Source organism: Penicillium hispanicum (assembly GCF_028827665.1).
Source record: "Penicillium hispanicum strain IBT 35686 chromosome Unknown utg000008l_segment0_segment0, whole genome shotgun sequence".
NCBI classification, from domain to species: Eukaryota; Fungi; Ascomycota; class Eurotiomycetes; order Eurotiales; family Aspergillaceae; genus Penicillium; species Penicillium hispanicum.
Genome location: NW_026623200.1, coordinates 2,783,408 through 2,796,807, shown reverse-complemented (window position 1 = coordinate 2,796,807; position 13,400 = coordinate 2,783,408). Strand labels below are relative to the sequence as shown.

Sequence of the window (13,400 nt, the reverse complement as noted above, 5' to 3'; positions counted from 1 at the left end):
TGTACAAGGGCGTTGAAGAGCACTTAGTGCAAGGTGCTAAGAGTGAGTGGCCGCCCAGTCGTCCGGAAGCCGGAAGTACGGGGGCACCTGGTATTGACCCCGGCAAGTCCCTGGGTTAGGGCATTGAAGGTCGCAACGCCCATACAGGCGACAGTAACACTCCGCCGCGCTCGGGCAAGCTTCTTTATTCAGTTGATCGAGATGGATCGCGCCCTCCGCAGTCTGTTTCGCAAACAGAATGTGCCAGAGGTACGACAGGATCCGACCCGCGACGCGATCATCAGACGGCGCGGCCTTGTTGTTTCGAGCACGAGGCCCGTTGTTGCTGTCTGCGCCATCCAGGAGCCACTGGCGCAGGGCAATGTACTCGTCGCGCGTATGCTGCCATATACGCTCTCGCGAAACGACAAACTGTGCGCAGCACTGTGCACGCACGGTTTCTGTCCGTCCCAGTGTCAAGCTGGCGCTGGTCTGGGCGGCGAGGTACTCTGATCCATCGCCGCCGAAGATGGACACGAGGGCGCCCGGCAGGGCGATATCAGACGCGGCGCGGGCACTCCAGGGCGCCACCGCAGACTGCAGGCGCAGCTCGAGACTTCCCTGCGCGGGCGCAGAGGGGAGACAGGTACTGACACTCCAGTCGCAGCGCAGGTTGTGGTAGCCCCATGGCTCGAGCGCTCGAGGGATATCCAGCGCGGCGAGAAGCGCTGCATTGTCGTAGTCGGGGGCATCGTTGTGCCAGGCCCATCGTGAGCCGTGTACAAAGACCGCACCTGCTGCGGGTATTTCATCATAGTTGTCGATCAGGAATGTCAGATAAGTCATCGCCTCGTGCCCGCGGTTCGCAGGCACTTGGAGATGGTGCGAGCTCGTGTCGATTGGGGCGTCAACGTTGTAGACACATAGATGATAGCGCTTGGCCAGCGCATTAATCCATGTTGAATCACCGTCTGCTTCAACGCGTGACACAACCAGAGCTGGCTTTTTAGACCCCGAGAGCTTGGGGCAGATTCCACGGGCCTCTGGGAGCGCGACAGCCCGAGTCTTGTAGCGGACTTTGGTCCATGAAAAGGTTTTGTCGCGAGACTGGGGTCGGTTGAGGTAGAGAATGAAGAACAGAATGGCACAGAAGAAGACTAGTTGGCTAATCGACCTTTGGACCTTACGGCTCATCTTGCACACCGTAAGTAAGGGGTGTTTGGGGCTCTGCCGATCGTTGAACATTCCGCGGCGGAAGTAGCCGGGACTTGGTTGCCTGAGGCAGAGAATGCAGGCATACTCACTTACCTCGTGCACCTACTGCCTGATTTCAGCCCTGTTTTTCTGGCTCCCATGCCTAGATCGTCATTTATCTTATCTTGTTGTGTATGGCACTACGCAAGATCTTATCTAACGGGTTGCAAGCCTTCTCCCTCTCGTCTAAAGCTAATATAGTTAGGCTGTTCCCGACATATGCGGCACATCTGATACGTCGCTGGCATCGAGTGTCACTCGTCACTCGTCTCCCCATGGACTCTGTCTATATACCTTGTAGAGTGCACTCGATCACAACGAATATATGGTTCTGGGGCTGCGCTTTCTCTTGCGCTAAGAGCTGCGGCTTGCGGGAATAATTAAATATCTCCCATGTTGTCGCCCCAATTCGCGCATCGAGGATCCACCTCACGTAAGTATCGTGCTTTCTCCTGATTAGTGCACAAGTGCTTGCCAAGAGCGCCCGTCGTGATAGGCTTAGTCGAGTCAAAGGAGACCGCAAGGAATCCAAACGGGTGGGGAAGACCGGGCGACTTGGCTAAATCCTACCAACCTTCCTCCCTTTTCACCTCTTTCACCCACTCTGACCACACCTAACAACCACAACAAGGGCTACACTGCTGTACAAAACTGACGCTGGTAGGTTGAGATGGATTCTAAGTTTGTTGATGCGGCGTTAATGCCTCAGGCTCACCACAGCCTAGCTCCGCTTTCATATAGATAGCTTCACTGTTACACACTACTGTACCATCATCCACTCAAGTGGTCGTTTCTCCCCTTCGTCTTTACAGTTTATTTTATCATGGCTCCCGCTTCCCACTGTCATTTATTCACCACTGGCACCTGTGCCCCTCTCCCCAATACAAGCTAACACCGCCGTCCCAGGGATTTCTTTCTCAAACTATACGCTCCCCCAGTTTGCCTCAGATCGAGTATTGGCCCATCCGTCGATACTCCATCAAACTACAGGTGGTGACTTTGCTCAGTCCACGCAAACGTCTATCCTCACTCACTCTCTATCGACAGCATGTCAGGGATACTACGAAGTCTTATAAATCACGCACATGGCTACAGCCCTACCCAAATATTAGTGCGGGAGGCCACCAGCAGTGACAGTCAAAGCCCGTCGCAGACCCAGTTGCGTGAGGTTGTAACACTCGCCGGTCGCTCTACTCAGCAGTTTTACGAAATCGTGGATGTAATCGACAAGCGGTTGAATGATCAAGGCAGGGACTGGCAGGGTGTGCTGAAAGCATTGAAAGTTCTGGATTATTGCCTACGGGAAGGCCCAGAACTCTTTGTGATATGGGCGGCGAGAAACATCGATACCATCCGGCCCCTCTGCGAATTTCCATATGCCCGGGATGTTGGCGCAGATATTCGTACTGCGGCAAGGGAAATAGTACCGTGGGTCCTCGATATGGAACGAAAGCGGCAAGAGCGAGTCCAGCGAAAGCGATTAGACGAGGAACTTTGGCAAGAGCATCTCCGACAAGAACGACTACAGCTAGCAGCGCAACTTCAGCGAAGTCGCCAAGACGACTATTAGCACCAGCCGAACTCGAATACTTAAGCTGAGCCGAACTACTTAGTTAGAAACCTCCCTTGGGCCACTTCATGCTGCAGTACGGGGCTACGAGATTGATCTCCTTATTCCTTCTACCCTCGAACCTCACAGCCTCACTTCTTTTGCTTTCTTTGCTTGAACGCAAACCCTGTTAACTCTTAAGTTTATTGTAAGGTTGTGTGGACAGACCTGACTTCCACTAAGTCTGGATCCGTTTTGTAAGGCATTGACAATTCAGCTCTCAGTTCAGCAGAGGATCGAGTACTCGAGATTAAGGAGTCTTTGGTTGCTATTCCGCCCAATCTACCAATTTAGGGGCGTACGTTTAACCAATCAAAACATACAGGAAATGGATAAACCATTGATACAAGGTCCCACACCTATACTGACATAGATCTTCATTTATCTTATCTTGATGCATATTCAGTACCCGTACGCAAGATCGTAACTCAACAGGATGGCCTTACATGCGGATCTTTATGACAAGGTCCATTAGACTGGAGCCAAGCTCGTTGAGTTCTTCGTAGTCTAATTTGGACAGGGTTGCGTCACACTGATTAGCTTATAATCTGGATAGTGCGATGATTTTCTTCGGGCTATAAGCGGAGTAAAACATTCAATGATTTAGTTCAACCCAAAAGACCCCTTCCACTGTAAATGAAGTAATGAATCTGGATCAAGTATCAACTAGGACAGATGGAGATGAGATCCACAATGCCCGCGGTCCAACCTTAGTCATGTGGATATTACATAAGCACCAAGCGAGTGCCTAATTTTTCCCGCCCGCGCCTTTCTCCCGTTTCTCCTTTCTTTTCCTCCATATCTTACTTCACGGTCTCCATACCCTTGTGATTGGACGCTTATTCCATTTGCAAATTTTGAGAGAGACCCAGAGCGATGCCTGCTCGTTCTAATCCCGACCCCTGCCTTCGGCTCGGTTCTACCGTCCCAGCACGAGGTGGTTGGGTTCGCTTTTGAGCACACATCCCTAGGGGAATTGGATTTGGGCTTGGAATCCAAGACGCACGGGTTTCTGTATTTCAGAGTCTCTGGCATGCGTCAATATTATGACTGGAACGTGTCTTCACCGTGTTCACTCCCAGTGAGGAATGAAACTCGCCGACGCCATCGAGTGCAATCGACCCTCTCGAGCCATTGTCACACAACCCCAGAACATGATGTCGTTCTGGCCTGTCATGTCGCAACTGGATCGAGAGAGGCGCGTACACAAGTTACTAACTTACAGGATTCGAGGCCTAAGATGCAGGCGCAGTCAACATCGTAGCAGTGGAGATCTTACATATTCACTCCAACCCTTCCCTCCCGGCACTTTCGAAGTCTCGTCCGTCTATTGCTCAATGATATTCGAGGTCAAATTTGTGCCAATAGTGAGCTCTCACAGTTGGACAAAGTCTTTCTGGAGACTCCCTCGTGTTGCGTCCGCTCCTCTGAATGGGGCTGTGCGTGTCAAAGTAGGGAGATACATTCCTTCTCATCGTCAATATATTGTTAAAATCGAGAAACTGAAAAATTGAAATTGATGCTAGCCGTGCCACCTCGAGAAAGGACATCGTATACACTCAAAGCTACACCCTCCATCTCCGAGATAGAATGTGAGAAGATGAGGATCGACATATTAATGCTCGCCTGACAAGGAGTCGTGCATACCTGAATACTTGATTGCACTTTCCCCTCGCCCTTCTTGATTCCACTTTCAAGAATTGCCAATTACATTTCCTGTCAAATCCGAGGTATTCAGGGAAATGGTGCTTGCCTAGGGGGTTCGTAATGCAAGTACTCGAGAGGTTGGTGTTCAATCGGACTAGCGACTTGCGTGGAGAACTATGCTATGGCGTCAATCAAGGAAAGACAGTCAGGCATATATACACAAGAAATGTACGCGTACTGCTATGGAATGTGCATTATCCATTGCCAGTTACCGCACTGTACAAGTTGACTTCCCCTCCTGGACACAGAGGTTGGCCAGCATCGCCCTTGCATATAACAGTGACCGATCACAATACCTACCTTCTGTACTGAGGATCTTACGGAGGCTGAAGCTGGGTTAGACGGTTCTCGTTCTCGATCCATTGATTCATCTCCAAACCAGCCTTTGTTTATTTGGGTTGTGAGGAATAACGTAGCTCAATGCTCATGCATGCTGTAGCCAAAATACCTCACGAAGACGCGAGCCAGCACCCTCGCAACCTAACAGCTCACCCTGCGCCCCTTTGCCCGCCATTCCTGCCCTCTCGGAACCGTGGAAGGGGTAGATATAAATGTAGCATACTTCTCCTGGTGTGTGCCATCTTACAAATTCTTGTGTCCATCGAAGTATACAGACCACTCGTTCTGGGCAGCTATACACTTTTCACTCTTTTGGCACCTCAACCTTGAACATACCTTATTCTTTCAGTTCTTGCTATTATACAAACCACAATGGCCCGTTTCAGCCTCTCCTTCTTTGCCCTTTTCCTCGTCCTGGCCGCTTTGGCTCTCTCCCTACCAACGAAGCGCGATGATGTCAACACGGGCAAACCCTTGGGTCTTGAGACTGCTCTGGATGATTTGAAGGTTTGTAGCCACCAGGTGGTCCTGGTATCGGGGTGTTGTGATATGCTAACATCATTATTAGGACGTCTCGAAAATGATACAAGGACCCGACAACGATGACACCAACCAGAAGAACCAGCTTGATAAGGCTGACCCTTCTACCCACGGCGCTTCCGAGGGTTCCAAGGACGAGACTAAGGGTGGCGAGCCCACTCGCACCCACAAGAAGCCTTCTTCTGGCAACTTCGTCACCCCGACTGCTACGACTACACACCACCCCACCTCCAAGCCTAACATGCTGGGCAACCTTCCCGTCGTCGGTAGCCTGCTGGGTGGCACTGGTGGTTCTCTATAAATTGTCTAAGTCCAAGTGGCAGACAAGATACGTGGGGACTTCTACCAGTATGTATGAGCGTGAGAATGGACAATCTTGGACGATCTTTGCCTAAGGGCATGGATCATCATTGTCGTTTGAGTGTCGAGCTCGCAAGTTATCATGGTGAATGAACGACAAATTACGAATATAGCTAGATCGATCACTCAATTAATAATTTGATATCATAAATCAGACCCCAATCTTAATTGCTTGAGCAAGGCTCCTGCTCCCACATCTTAGATTTCGGGCCGGTGAAACCCGTGTTCTAAACCAGTAGTGAGAAGCAAAGTATCTCTAACTAGTTAAATTTGCTGCGGATTGGCGAGGAAGTCTAAAGACTTTGAACATTCACTGCTTTTCCTGGCTCGTGGCCTGTTGTTGTCCTTCGTAGAGCCCAGTGTAGTACCCCGCAAAGTACCAAGCCATCATGAGCCGTTTCAGGCCCTCATCTTGCACTGTGAGGTGAGTTAGTCCACTTGGATGCGCAGCTATATTGGCCAAGACACTTACTGTTGGAAAGAATGGGTTCGGGCATCGGCATAGCACCCGTCGGAAATTTCGGTCCTGGGGCATCTGCAGGAACGGACTCTTGTGAAGTAGATACTTGGGGGTCTAATGTCCGTGTAGGGGGAATCTGGAACTTGTCAGTATACAAGGGTAACAGCGTCTATCACGTTTGAGCCGTACCTGTGGATTGGAACTCGATGCCGTCTCCTCTTCAGTCTCACCCTCCATCGGAACGTCGGTGTCCAGCGACTCTGCTTCAGGAGGCTCGTAAGATTCTTCCGCAAGGCCATCCACTTCAGCCTCCTTCAAAGCATCCTCAACGCTCTCCCCCTTGGCGTAGATGCTGTGATAGAGCTGCCATCAACAAGTCAGTTGGATCACGTGAGATTCAAAGGTGCGGCGTACCTGATATTCCTCAACAGCCTCATCCCAGGACCGCACAAGGGCAGAATCATCCCATATTTCCTCATGTGTCAGGGACTTTTCATTCTTAGGCTTCCCCATGGCCGCCCAATCCTGTGGGAGGTAGAAGAGGTCGATGCGTGGTGACTGGTCTGGATGTGCTGTGGGGACTCACCGCCTTCGACGCAAATCAGCGAAAAAAAAAGTTTCCCGCCGAGAAATCAGAAAGCCTTCAGTCTTCAATTCCCGCAAGAGCAAGACCAAAATGGCCCCTGATAAGAAGGAAAAGAAGCGCAAGGGTATGTTGATTCTTCTTTCGAAATGCCTGGGATTTTTGTTATGAGACGACTAACCTCTGGCAAGCAGCGGCGGCCGCCAGCGATTCACCCGCTAAAAAAACCAAGAAGGTCGAGACCAAGGCTCCCGAGGCTGACAAGAAGGCTGCGCCCAAGTCAATTCTGAAGAAGAAGGAGAATGGTACTGCGAAAACCAAGGACACCAAGGCCGACTCGTCGGTAAAGGCCAATGGCGGCGAGCCTGCTCGCCAGATCAAGCCGCGCAAGCGCGCTGCCGATTTCCTCAGCGACGAAGAGAATGACGAGCCAGCTGTGCCCACCTCTATTTCCTCGCAGAAGAAGTCCAGCAACAAAAAGTCTAAACAGGAAGAGAAAGGATCCGCACCCGCTGGAAAGAAGGCTACCAGGGCCGCATCGAAGGCCAAGAAGGTCGCGGAGGAGTCCGAAGAGGAAGACAAATTCTCTGAGCCAGCAGACAGCGGTGATGAGGTTGAGGATGAGGGAGAAGATGATCAGACTGCTGCGCTCATTAAGGGTTTCGAAAGCAGCGGGGATGAAGACGACTCCGGCGATGAAGGTTACAACCCCAGCAAGCCCGTTCCTAAGATCCCGGACTCGAAGAAAGCACAGAAGAAGATCATGAAGCAGCAGAAGCAGAAGGAGGGTGATGCCCCCGAGCAGCCCGGCACTGTCTATATCGGGTTAGTGGTTACTGGCATGAATCTTTTCGTCCTCTTGGCTAACATATATCTCTTCCCAGCCGTATTCCTCACGGTTTCTACGAGCACCAGATGCGCGCCTACTTCTCTCAGTTCGGTGAAATCACCCGTCTCCGTCTCTCACGCAACCGTCTCACTGGCCGGTCCAAGCACTATGCTTTCGTGGAATTCGCCTCTACCACTGTCGCCAAGATTGTTGCCGAGACCATGGACAACTACCTGATGTACAGCCACATCCTCAAGTGCAAGTTTGTTCCCCAGGAACAGCTTCACCCTGAGATCTGGAAGGGTGCCAATCGTCGTTTCAAGCGGACGCCGTGGAACCGCATCGAGAAGAAGCGTCTTGAGAAGGGCAAGACCCGCGAGAAGTGGTCGAAGCGTATTGATCAGGAGCAGCGCAAGAGACAGGCTAAGGTTGATAAGCTCAAGGCCCTGGGCTATGAGATTGATCTGCCTCAGCTTAGGGGCGTGGAAGATGTGCCTGTGCAGGAAGCCCCCAAGGCGATCGAGGGTACCGAAACCACCGAGGCGCCGGCAGAAGAACCCGTAAAGGCCATTGAGGAAACGCCTGCTGCTACCGAAGATACCCCGAAGAAGACCAAGAAGGACAAAAAGCCTGAGCAGGGCACACCCAAGCAAGAAGCTGCCACCGAGTCGCCTGCGACTAAGACCAAGAAAAAGGCCAAGAAGAGTGAGAAGTCCAAGGCCAAGGCGTAAATGGTGTACAAAATCGTTTCATGTATCTTCCTGACATAGCATTTTTACGCATTCCATTCTATATTTCCCGTAACACCAAATATACTTGACTCCACTGATGATTAATGCTAACTGGTGCATCTACCAAATGAGCCAGACAAGTCTGAGCAGTCTCGCATTCATAGTCTCCCACATGAACCGTCTTCAAGCTTGCCATACTTAGTATTGACGGCAGGCACATGATCACATGACCTGACCTAGTCCCATTAAAGCTAGCCGCAGTCACCTGATACTCCACATGGAAGAAGAGAAAAAGCGGCAAATTTTCCTTCCTTTCTCTTCCTCTTCAACTCCTCGCTCAAAGAATCGCATTCAAAGCTCACGCACAAAGAAGAGTCTCTTCTTTCCCTTTCGCTTTGGGAGAAAGTCCCCGGACACCCTGCGCTTTGGTCTTCCAAAGTTCACCAAGCCAGGCAATGCGGAAACGCGCCGCCATAGAAGCAATTCGATAGCGGCTCACTGCCCTATTCCCTCCCGGCTCCGAGCTGCCGTCCGACGGTTCCACCACTGCGTGTTACTGGAAGCAATGGGGCGTGCGGCCGGGGTCGGAGAGGGGAAGGGGGGCTTCGGTCTTCCTTGTATTGGGTTGCCTTTCGTCGTGTTTGGATAGTCATGCGATTGCCCTTCATCCTGCTTGCGGGAGGGGGTAACTCAATGGGGCTCATTCTTGAGGCGAGGAGTCCCGTCCTTTTTTTTTTTCGAGTCTGTAGCTTATGGCAAAGCGGTGATGACATGGAATCTTAGTATTCCCTCACAGAAGCCCTGTCGAAGGGGCCGGACTCTTGGGACTTCCTTTTGCTTTTGCTTGAGCCATTAGCTTTGTCTTATCTGTTCACATGATGATATACCAATCATAGAGTCAAGCCCCGAGATCCCCTCGCTACGGCAGGGGGTCCTTGACGATAAACGATTGTTCACATATCTGACGAACGCTTATGGCATTTCTGGTTGGCATACTTGGGCCTTAGACACGTACGCAAGTCTTGTAAAAAAACATTGAGACGAATGCAACGGCTATGCTATAATCATTACATTGTGGAATCCCACACATCTGATATAATACACCCGGACCTCGTAGCGTTGGTCATGACTGATTTTCACATTCCCTACTGTGCCTTCTTAGCACCATCACCATCGGCTGATATGGTGGGCTTCTTCTGGTCGATCACTTGCACCAGTAACGAGCCTAGCAGCTCCGCCACCACCGAGATAGCCGTTGCGCACACGTTGTTCCAAACCTGAATGCTGACGGAGCCCAGCGGCGCGCGAGGGAACGAGAGCACCCATTGAACGTAGTAGGGAAACCAATCGGCGGGGAGCGCGAAAACAGGGGTTTTCGAGTACCAGAATTGCAGAAAAATCTTCAGCCCATTGGTGCTGAGCCAGCGTGCGCTCTTGACGCTCCAGTCGAACGAGGTTTTCTGGGACGAAATGGTTTTATCTATGGGCGAGAAAATGACCCAAGTCAGTGGAAGTCAGTCGCGTCGACGGAATGAACACGCACTCATCGCCTCATACTCCTCCATGCTCTTGTCGTGCCGTCTGCGTAGCTTCGCCCATTTCGCGAACTCGTCTTGAGAGCTGGTATTGTTCATTTCGCGCTTAAGCTGGAGGACTTCGCGCTTCATCCGCTGTTGTTCGCGTGCATTTCGGGAGGTGGACGTCGGCAGTTTCAGGTACAGAAGCCATAGCTAAGGGTCGGACAGTATGCATTAGCTCAAGTCAAACTGCAACGGATAGCCGCGGGCTGGGCTATGGTTCAGAGACAGCCCAAGGTGTAAGGCGATCATACCAGATTGTCGATTGTCGATGCGCCGATCGTATTGACCAGGTAGATCGCAATGTGCACAAAGAACACCGTGAGGACGAGAGACAGCATGGTGGCGGGGAGGTGTTGGCCGGTGTGGATGAGCGAGAGTCCAAGGGCCGCTCGAGTTGAGGGACTGTTTATGAGGAAGTAGCGGCAGCACAAGAGTACCGGCCGGCCTGGGTGGTGTTTCAAACAAGCACCTGTTGCGGGCTTTGGCAGGTCGGAGTAAGCGAGATGACGTCCGGCGATCTTGAAAGGTGGAAATAACCGCAAGTCGCGGGAGCCGGTCTCCGCCTTAACCACACGGATTATTACTCCTCCACACGATCTGGCGCTATCGCTTCTGACGGTAGATTTACAATCTCCCAGCTGTGAGCGATTCAGAAGGGACCATGCGCGTCTAACTGAATTCATACCGACTCCCACTCCCAGCGCATCTTGATTTACCCATGACTATTCCTGAAGATGCATACCAGAAACTCGCCCGTGTCTTCTCTAACAGGGAGAACAAGGTGCTTGAGATCGAGATCATTTCTCCAACACTAGGATCTCCTTTTCTTGAGGATGGAACCTCGGTCGGAATAACCAAGAAAGCGCTGGCGCAAGCATACACGGTCGCACGGCATCTTTTCGTCAAGCGTCTGATGTCTATGTCTGAAGATAAACTCATGGCCAGCCTGGAAACAAAGACCCAACCTGAAGGGCAGTCAGATCTAGCCATCACAGAGGTCATGCTGCTCTTCGATTGCGAGCACCTCACAGCATGTAACTGGCGCAAGCGCCGGCTGCGGGCAGCCGTGATGCATTGCTTGAATACGACAGACCAAGTCTCCCCGACAATCCAGATGCTGGAAACTGAGCTGACGCTCATGACGACATACCAGTGCTCACCATTGCACCGACATACCAAGTCTCCGACTCTTTGGTCTCATCGGCTGTGGGTGCTGAGGCAATTGATTCTCCTCCAGCGCTGGAGCCCTGGCACCTTGTTAGAGCTGGAGCGAAAAGAGCTCACTGGAGTTCTTCGTGCCGCAGAGCTGCATCCTAAGAACTACTACGCATTTGGTTATATGCGACAATTGCACGCTCTTCTTGCAAAGTCTACCACCAATGTCAAGCTTGGCCCAGATCGGAGCGCGGAATTGGCCGAGGCGTTGGTCCACCCGGTGTTGGATTGGTGCTTGGCCCATCCACGAGATATCTCGGGCTGGATATTTGGCCAGTACCTACTCTCTAATGTCGCAGACCGAGAGGGCAGAGAATATGCAGTTGGCAGAGTGCTTCGCTTTGCTCGGGATGTTGGATGGGAAGGGGAGAGTCTGTGGACGTTTGTCGACCAGGCCCTTCGTGAGTTTGGTCTCGAAAGCGTGATTGACGACATCTTCGGGCTTGACGGCGATGTACCAACACTAGCCCGGGAGCCGAAAGAGCCATCATTACAGACTCGGCCGTGGCAAGCCCGGTTAGAGAGAGCGAGAGCATATTGGACTGCAAATGGACGGGGAACCAATCCGCAATGACATCCAATACCACTCTCCAGTCGCACCTAGCATCTCCTCTAGACGTATCTATCACGTCTCGCATGTTCGAATTATTTCTATGTTCTTGGACTATCTTGTAAATGTAGAATGAACGCCTCGCTAGTCGCCGACACAAGGTCATGAACGTGAGAAAGATGGGCGGATGAAATCTGATAGCTCGTTCTCCAAGAACTAATCTGCCAACTTTGTCATAGTATCACAGTGACGAACTGCTCCCTCCAACTCAGTCCGAGTGGATTGTATGATTCGTCTGGTTCTTCCATCGATTGGGGATCCCGACTGTATTTACTTCGATGCAGTGGAAGGAGGGGAGAGAACGAGAGGGCGTATATTGAGAGATGCCAGGTCACTTCTTTTTCCCAGCTGCTTCTGCAGCCTTCTTCTCATCCGCTGTTCAGAACGGGAAAAGATATTAGAACCCGAAATTCATGCCACAGGGTCGCAAATGCATACCTTTGCGCTGCTTTTCGCGCATGATGGCGGCGGCATCCTCCTTGGACTTCTGATATTGTGTGCCACTCATGGTATTCTTGGTTTTCTAATGGGAGATCGTTAGCGACGCAACCGGTCCTGGCGGGGGCTATAGATCAAGCACGAACCTGAGAGGCCGCCTTCTTCTGCGCCTTGGCGCGATCGGTGTCTCGCTGATTTCCCCGCGTCATGGTGGATTGGGAAGTGGACTGTACGTAGCACGCTAGAACGCTAAATCAAGACCAGCGCAACGCTGATGGGGGGTGGGATGGAAGCAGGAGGGGGAGTGACAGAGGGAAAAACCCGAGCGAGTGGCGGGCCTTCTCTCCCGGTGTCGAGGAGGCTAAAGGCGCCGGCGAATCACATCCGCCGGGAGCCATGGAACTTTTCTTCTATACCGATCAGCCTCAATTTCTAGTGCCGAACCTGACGTCGACAAACTCATATCTGCCACCCTGAAGAAGGGGTTGCAGGCCATTCCTGGCGCTTGGGGGAAGAGCATGATTGGGCGCGTAGAGAGCCGCATTGTTTCAAGCCTGCGGATGTATCGCGCTCTCTCTCCGTAGATACTCAACCGATGGAAGGAATGTCTGCAATGTTGGTAAGAAGGGGTCTGAAATTCTATATTCTCTTGAGAGCCATACGAAACGTGTAGAGGGAAAGGACAAGAATACCACAGTGCCAATGTATAGCCGACAGTCTATACTACGACTCCTCTCAACCCGTGTCGGTTCCCTCTTAGCCGCCCATTGACGGGGCCAGTTTCATCATTCTTCAGATCCGGCAGCTCTCTGCCAATCCTTCGACGATCTTGACAACCGGCTGAAAATCCAACCAAGCTTTCTGGCTTCGGGCATCCAGAATCGGGCCACGGGTTCCGGGCTCTGCGGTTAACAATGCCAATGACCGCCCTAAAAGCCCGCCATGAAACACTCACTAGAGCAAGACCCTGAATCAGAAGCGCCCAAAAGCCAGTCTTGGTCTTTGTGCGTGTTTTGCTCTTTCAGGCGGTTTCATGTGCTATTGATAGTGCCCTCCCTATTGTCGCCTAGGTCGGCGATTGGATGCAGGGCGCCCCCACAGCATGGTGAATGAACAAGTGAAGGAGTAGATATTCCCGTCTTTCCGTCCTTTTTCATTTCTCCATC

At 51.8% G+C, this 13,400-nt stretch overlaps 8 protein-coding genes across 8 annotated transcripts; 4 read left to right on the top strand and 4 right to left on the bottom strand.

The window, feature by feature from the left end:
- Positions 1-36: 36 nt before the first annotated feature.
- N7459_009855 (DUF3431 domain-containing protein) lies at positions 37-1,173 on the bottom strand (the record flags this gene model as incomplete). Its single annotated transcript, XM_056949023.1, has 1 exon — positions 37-1,173. The coding sequence occupies one exon, from the start codon at positions 1,171-1,173 to the stop codon at positions 37-39; it is 1,137 nt and encodes a 378-aa protein (XP_056796248.1).
- Positions 1,174-2,281: 1,108 nt separating this feature from the next.
- Positions 2,282-2,803, top strand: N7459_009854 (Epsin-1; the record flags this gene model as incomplete). The annotated part of the gene is made up of 1 exon (XM_056949022.1): positions 2,282-2,803. One exon carries the CDS (start codon positions 2,282-2,284, stop codon positions 2,801-2,803), a length of 522 nt encoding a protein of 173 aa, XP_056796247.1.
- Positions 2,804-5,260: 2,457 nt separating this feature from the next.
- N7459_009853 (uncharacterized protein) lies at positions 5,261-5,729 on the top strand (the record flags this gene model as incomplete). Its single annotated transcript, XM_056949021.1, has 2 exons — positions 5,261-5,395; positions 5,457-5,729. 2 exons carry the CDS (start codon positions 5,261-5,263, stop codon positions 5,727-5,729), a joined length of 408 nt encoding a protein of 135 aa, XP_056796246.1.
- A 369-nt stretch (positions 5,730-6,098) lies between these two features.
- On the bottom strand, positions 6,099-6,761 carry N7459_009852 (uncharacterized protein; the record flags this gene model as incomplete). Its single annotated transcript, XM_056949020.1, has 4 exons — positions 6,099-6,205; positions 6,261-6,384; positions 6,438-6,611; positions 6,663-6,761. 4 exons carry the CDS (start codon positions 6,759-6,761, stop codon positions 6,099-6,101), a joined length of 504 nt encoding a protein of 167 aa, XP_056796245.1.
- A 163-nt stretch (positions 6,762-6,924) lies between these two features.
- Positions 6,925-8,391, top strand: N7459_009851 (RNA-binding protein; the record flags this gene model as incomplete). The annotated part of the gene is made up of 3 exons (XM_056949019.1): positions 6,925-6,958; positions 7,023-7,656; positions 7,716-8,391. 3 exons carry the CDS (start codon positions 6,925-6,927, stop codon positions 8,389-8,391), a joined length of 1,344 nt encoding a protein of 447 aa, XP_056796244.1.
- A 1,145-nt stretch (positions 8,392-9,536) lies between these two features.
- Positions 9,537-10,309, bottom strand: N7459_009850 (guided entry of tail-anchored proteins factor 1; the record flags this gene model as incomplete). The annotated part of the gene is made up of 3 exons (XM_056949018.1): positions 9,537-9,871; positions 9,935-10,121; positions 10,223-10,309. 3 exons carry the CDS (start codon positions 10,307-10,309, stop codon positions 9,537-9,539), a joined length of 609 nt encoding a protein of 202 aa, XP_056796243.1.
- Positions 10,310-10,689: 380 nt separating this feature from the next.
- N7459_009849 (uncharacterized protein) lies at positions 10,690-11,760 on the top strand (the record flags this gene model as incomplete). The annotated part of the gene is made up of 1 exon (XM_056949017.1): positions 10,690-11,760. One exon carries the CDS (start codon positions 10,690-10,692, stop codon positions 11,758-11,760), a length of 1,071 nt encoding a protein of 356 aa, XP_056796242.1.
- A 367-nt stretch (positions 11,761-12,127) lies between these two features.
- Positions 12,128-12,443, bottom strand: N7459_009848 (4F5 domain protein; the record flags this gene model as incomplete). Its single annotated transcript, XM_056949016.1, has 3 exons — positions 12,128-12,171; positions 12,235-12,319; positions 12,381-12,443. 3 exons carry the CDS (start codon positions 12,441-12,443, stop codon positions 12,128-12,130), a joined length of 192 nt encoding a protein of 63 aa, XP_056796241.1.
- Between the last annotated feature and the right edge of the window lie 957 nt (positions 12,444-13,400).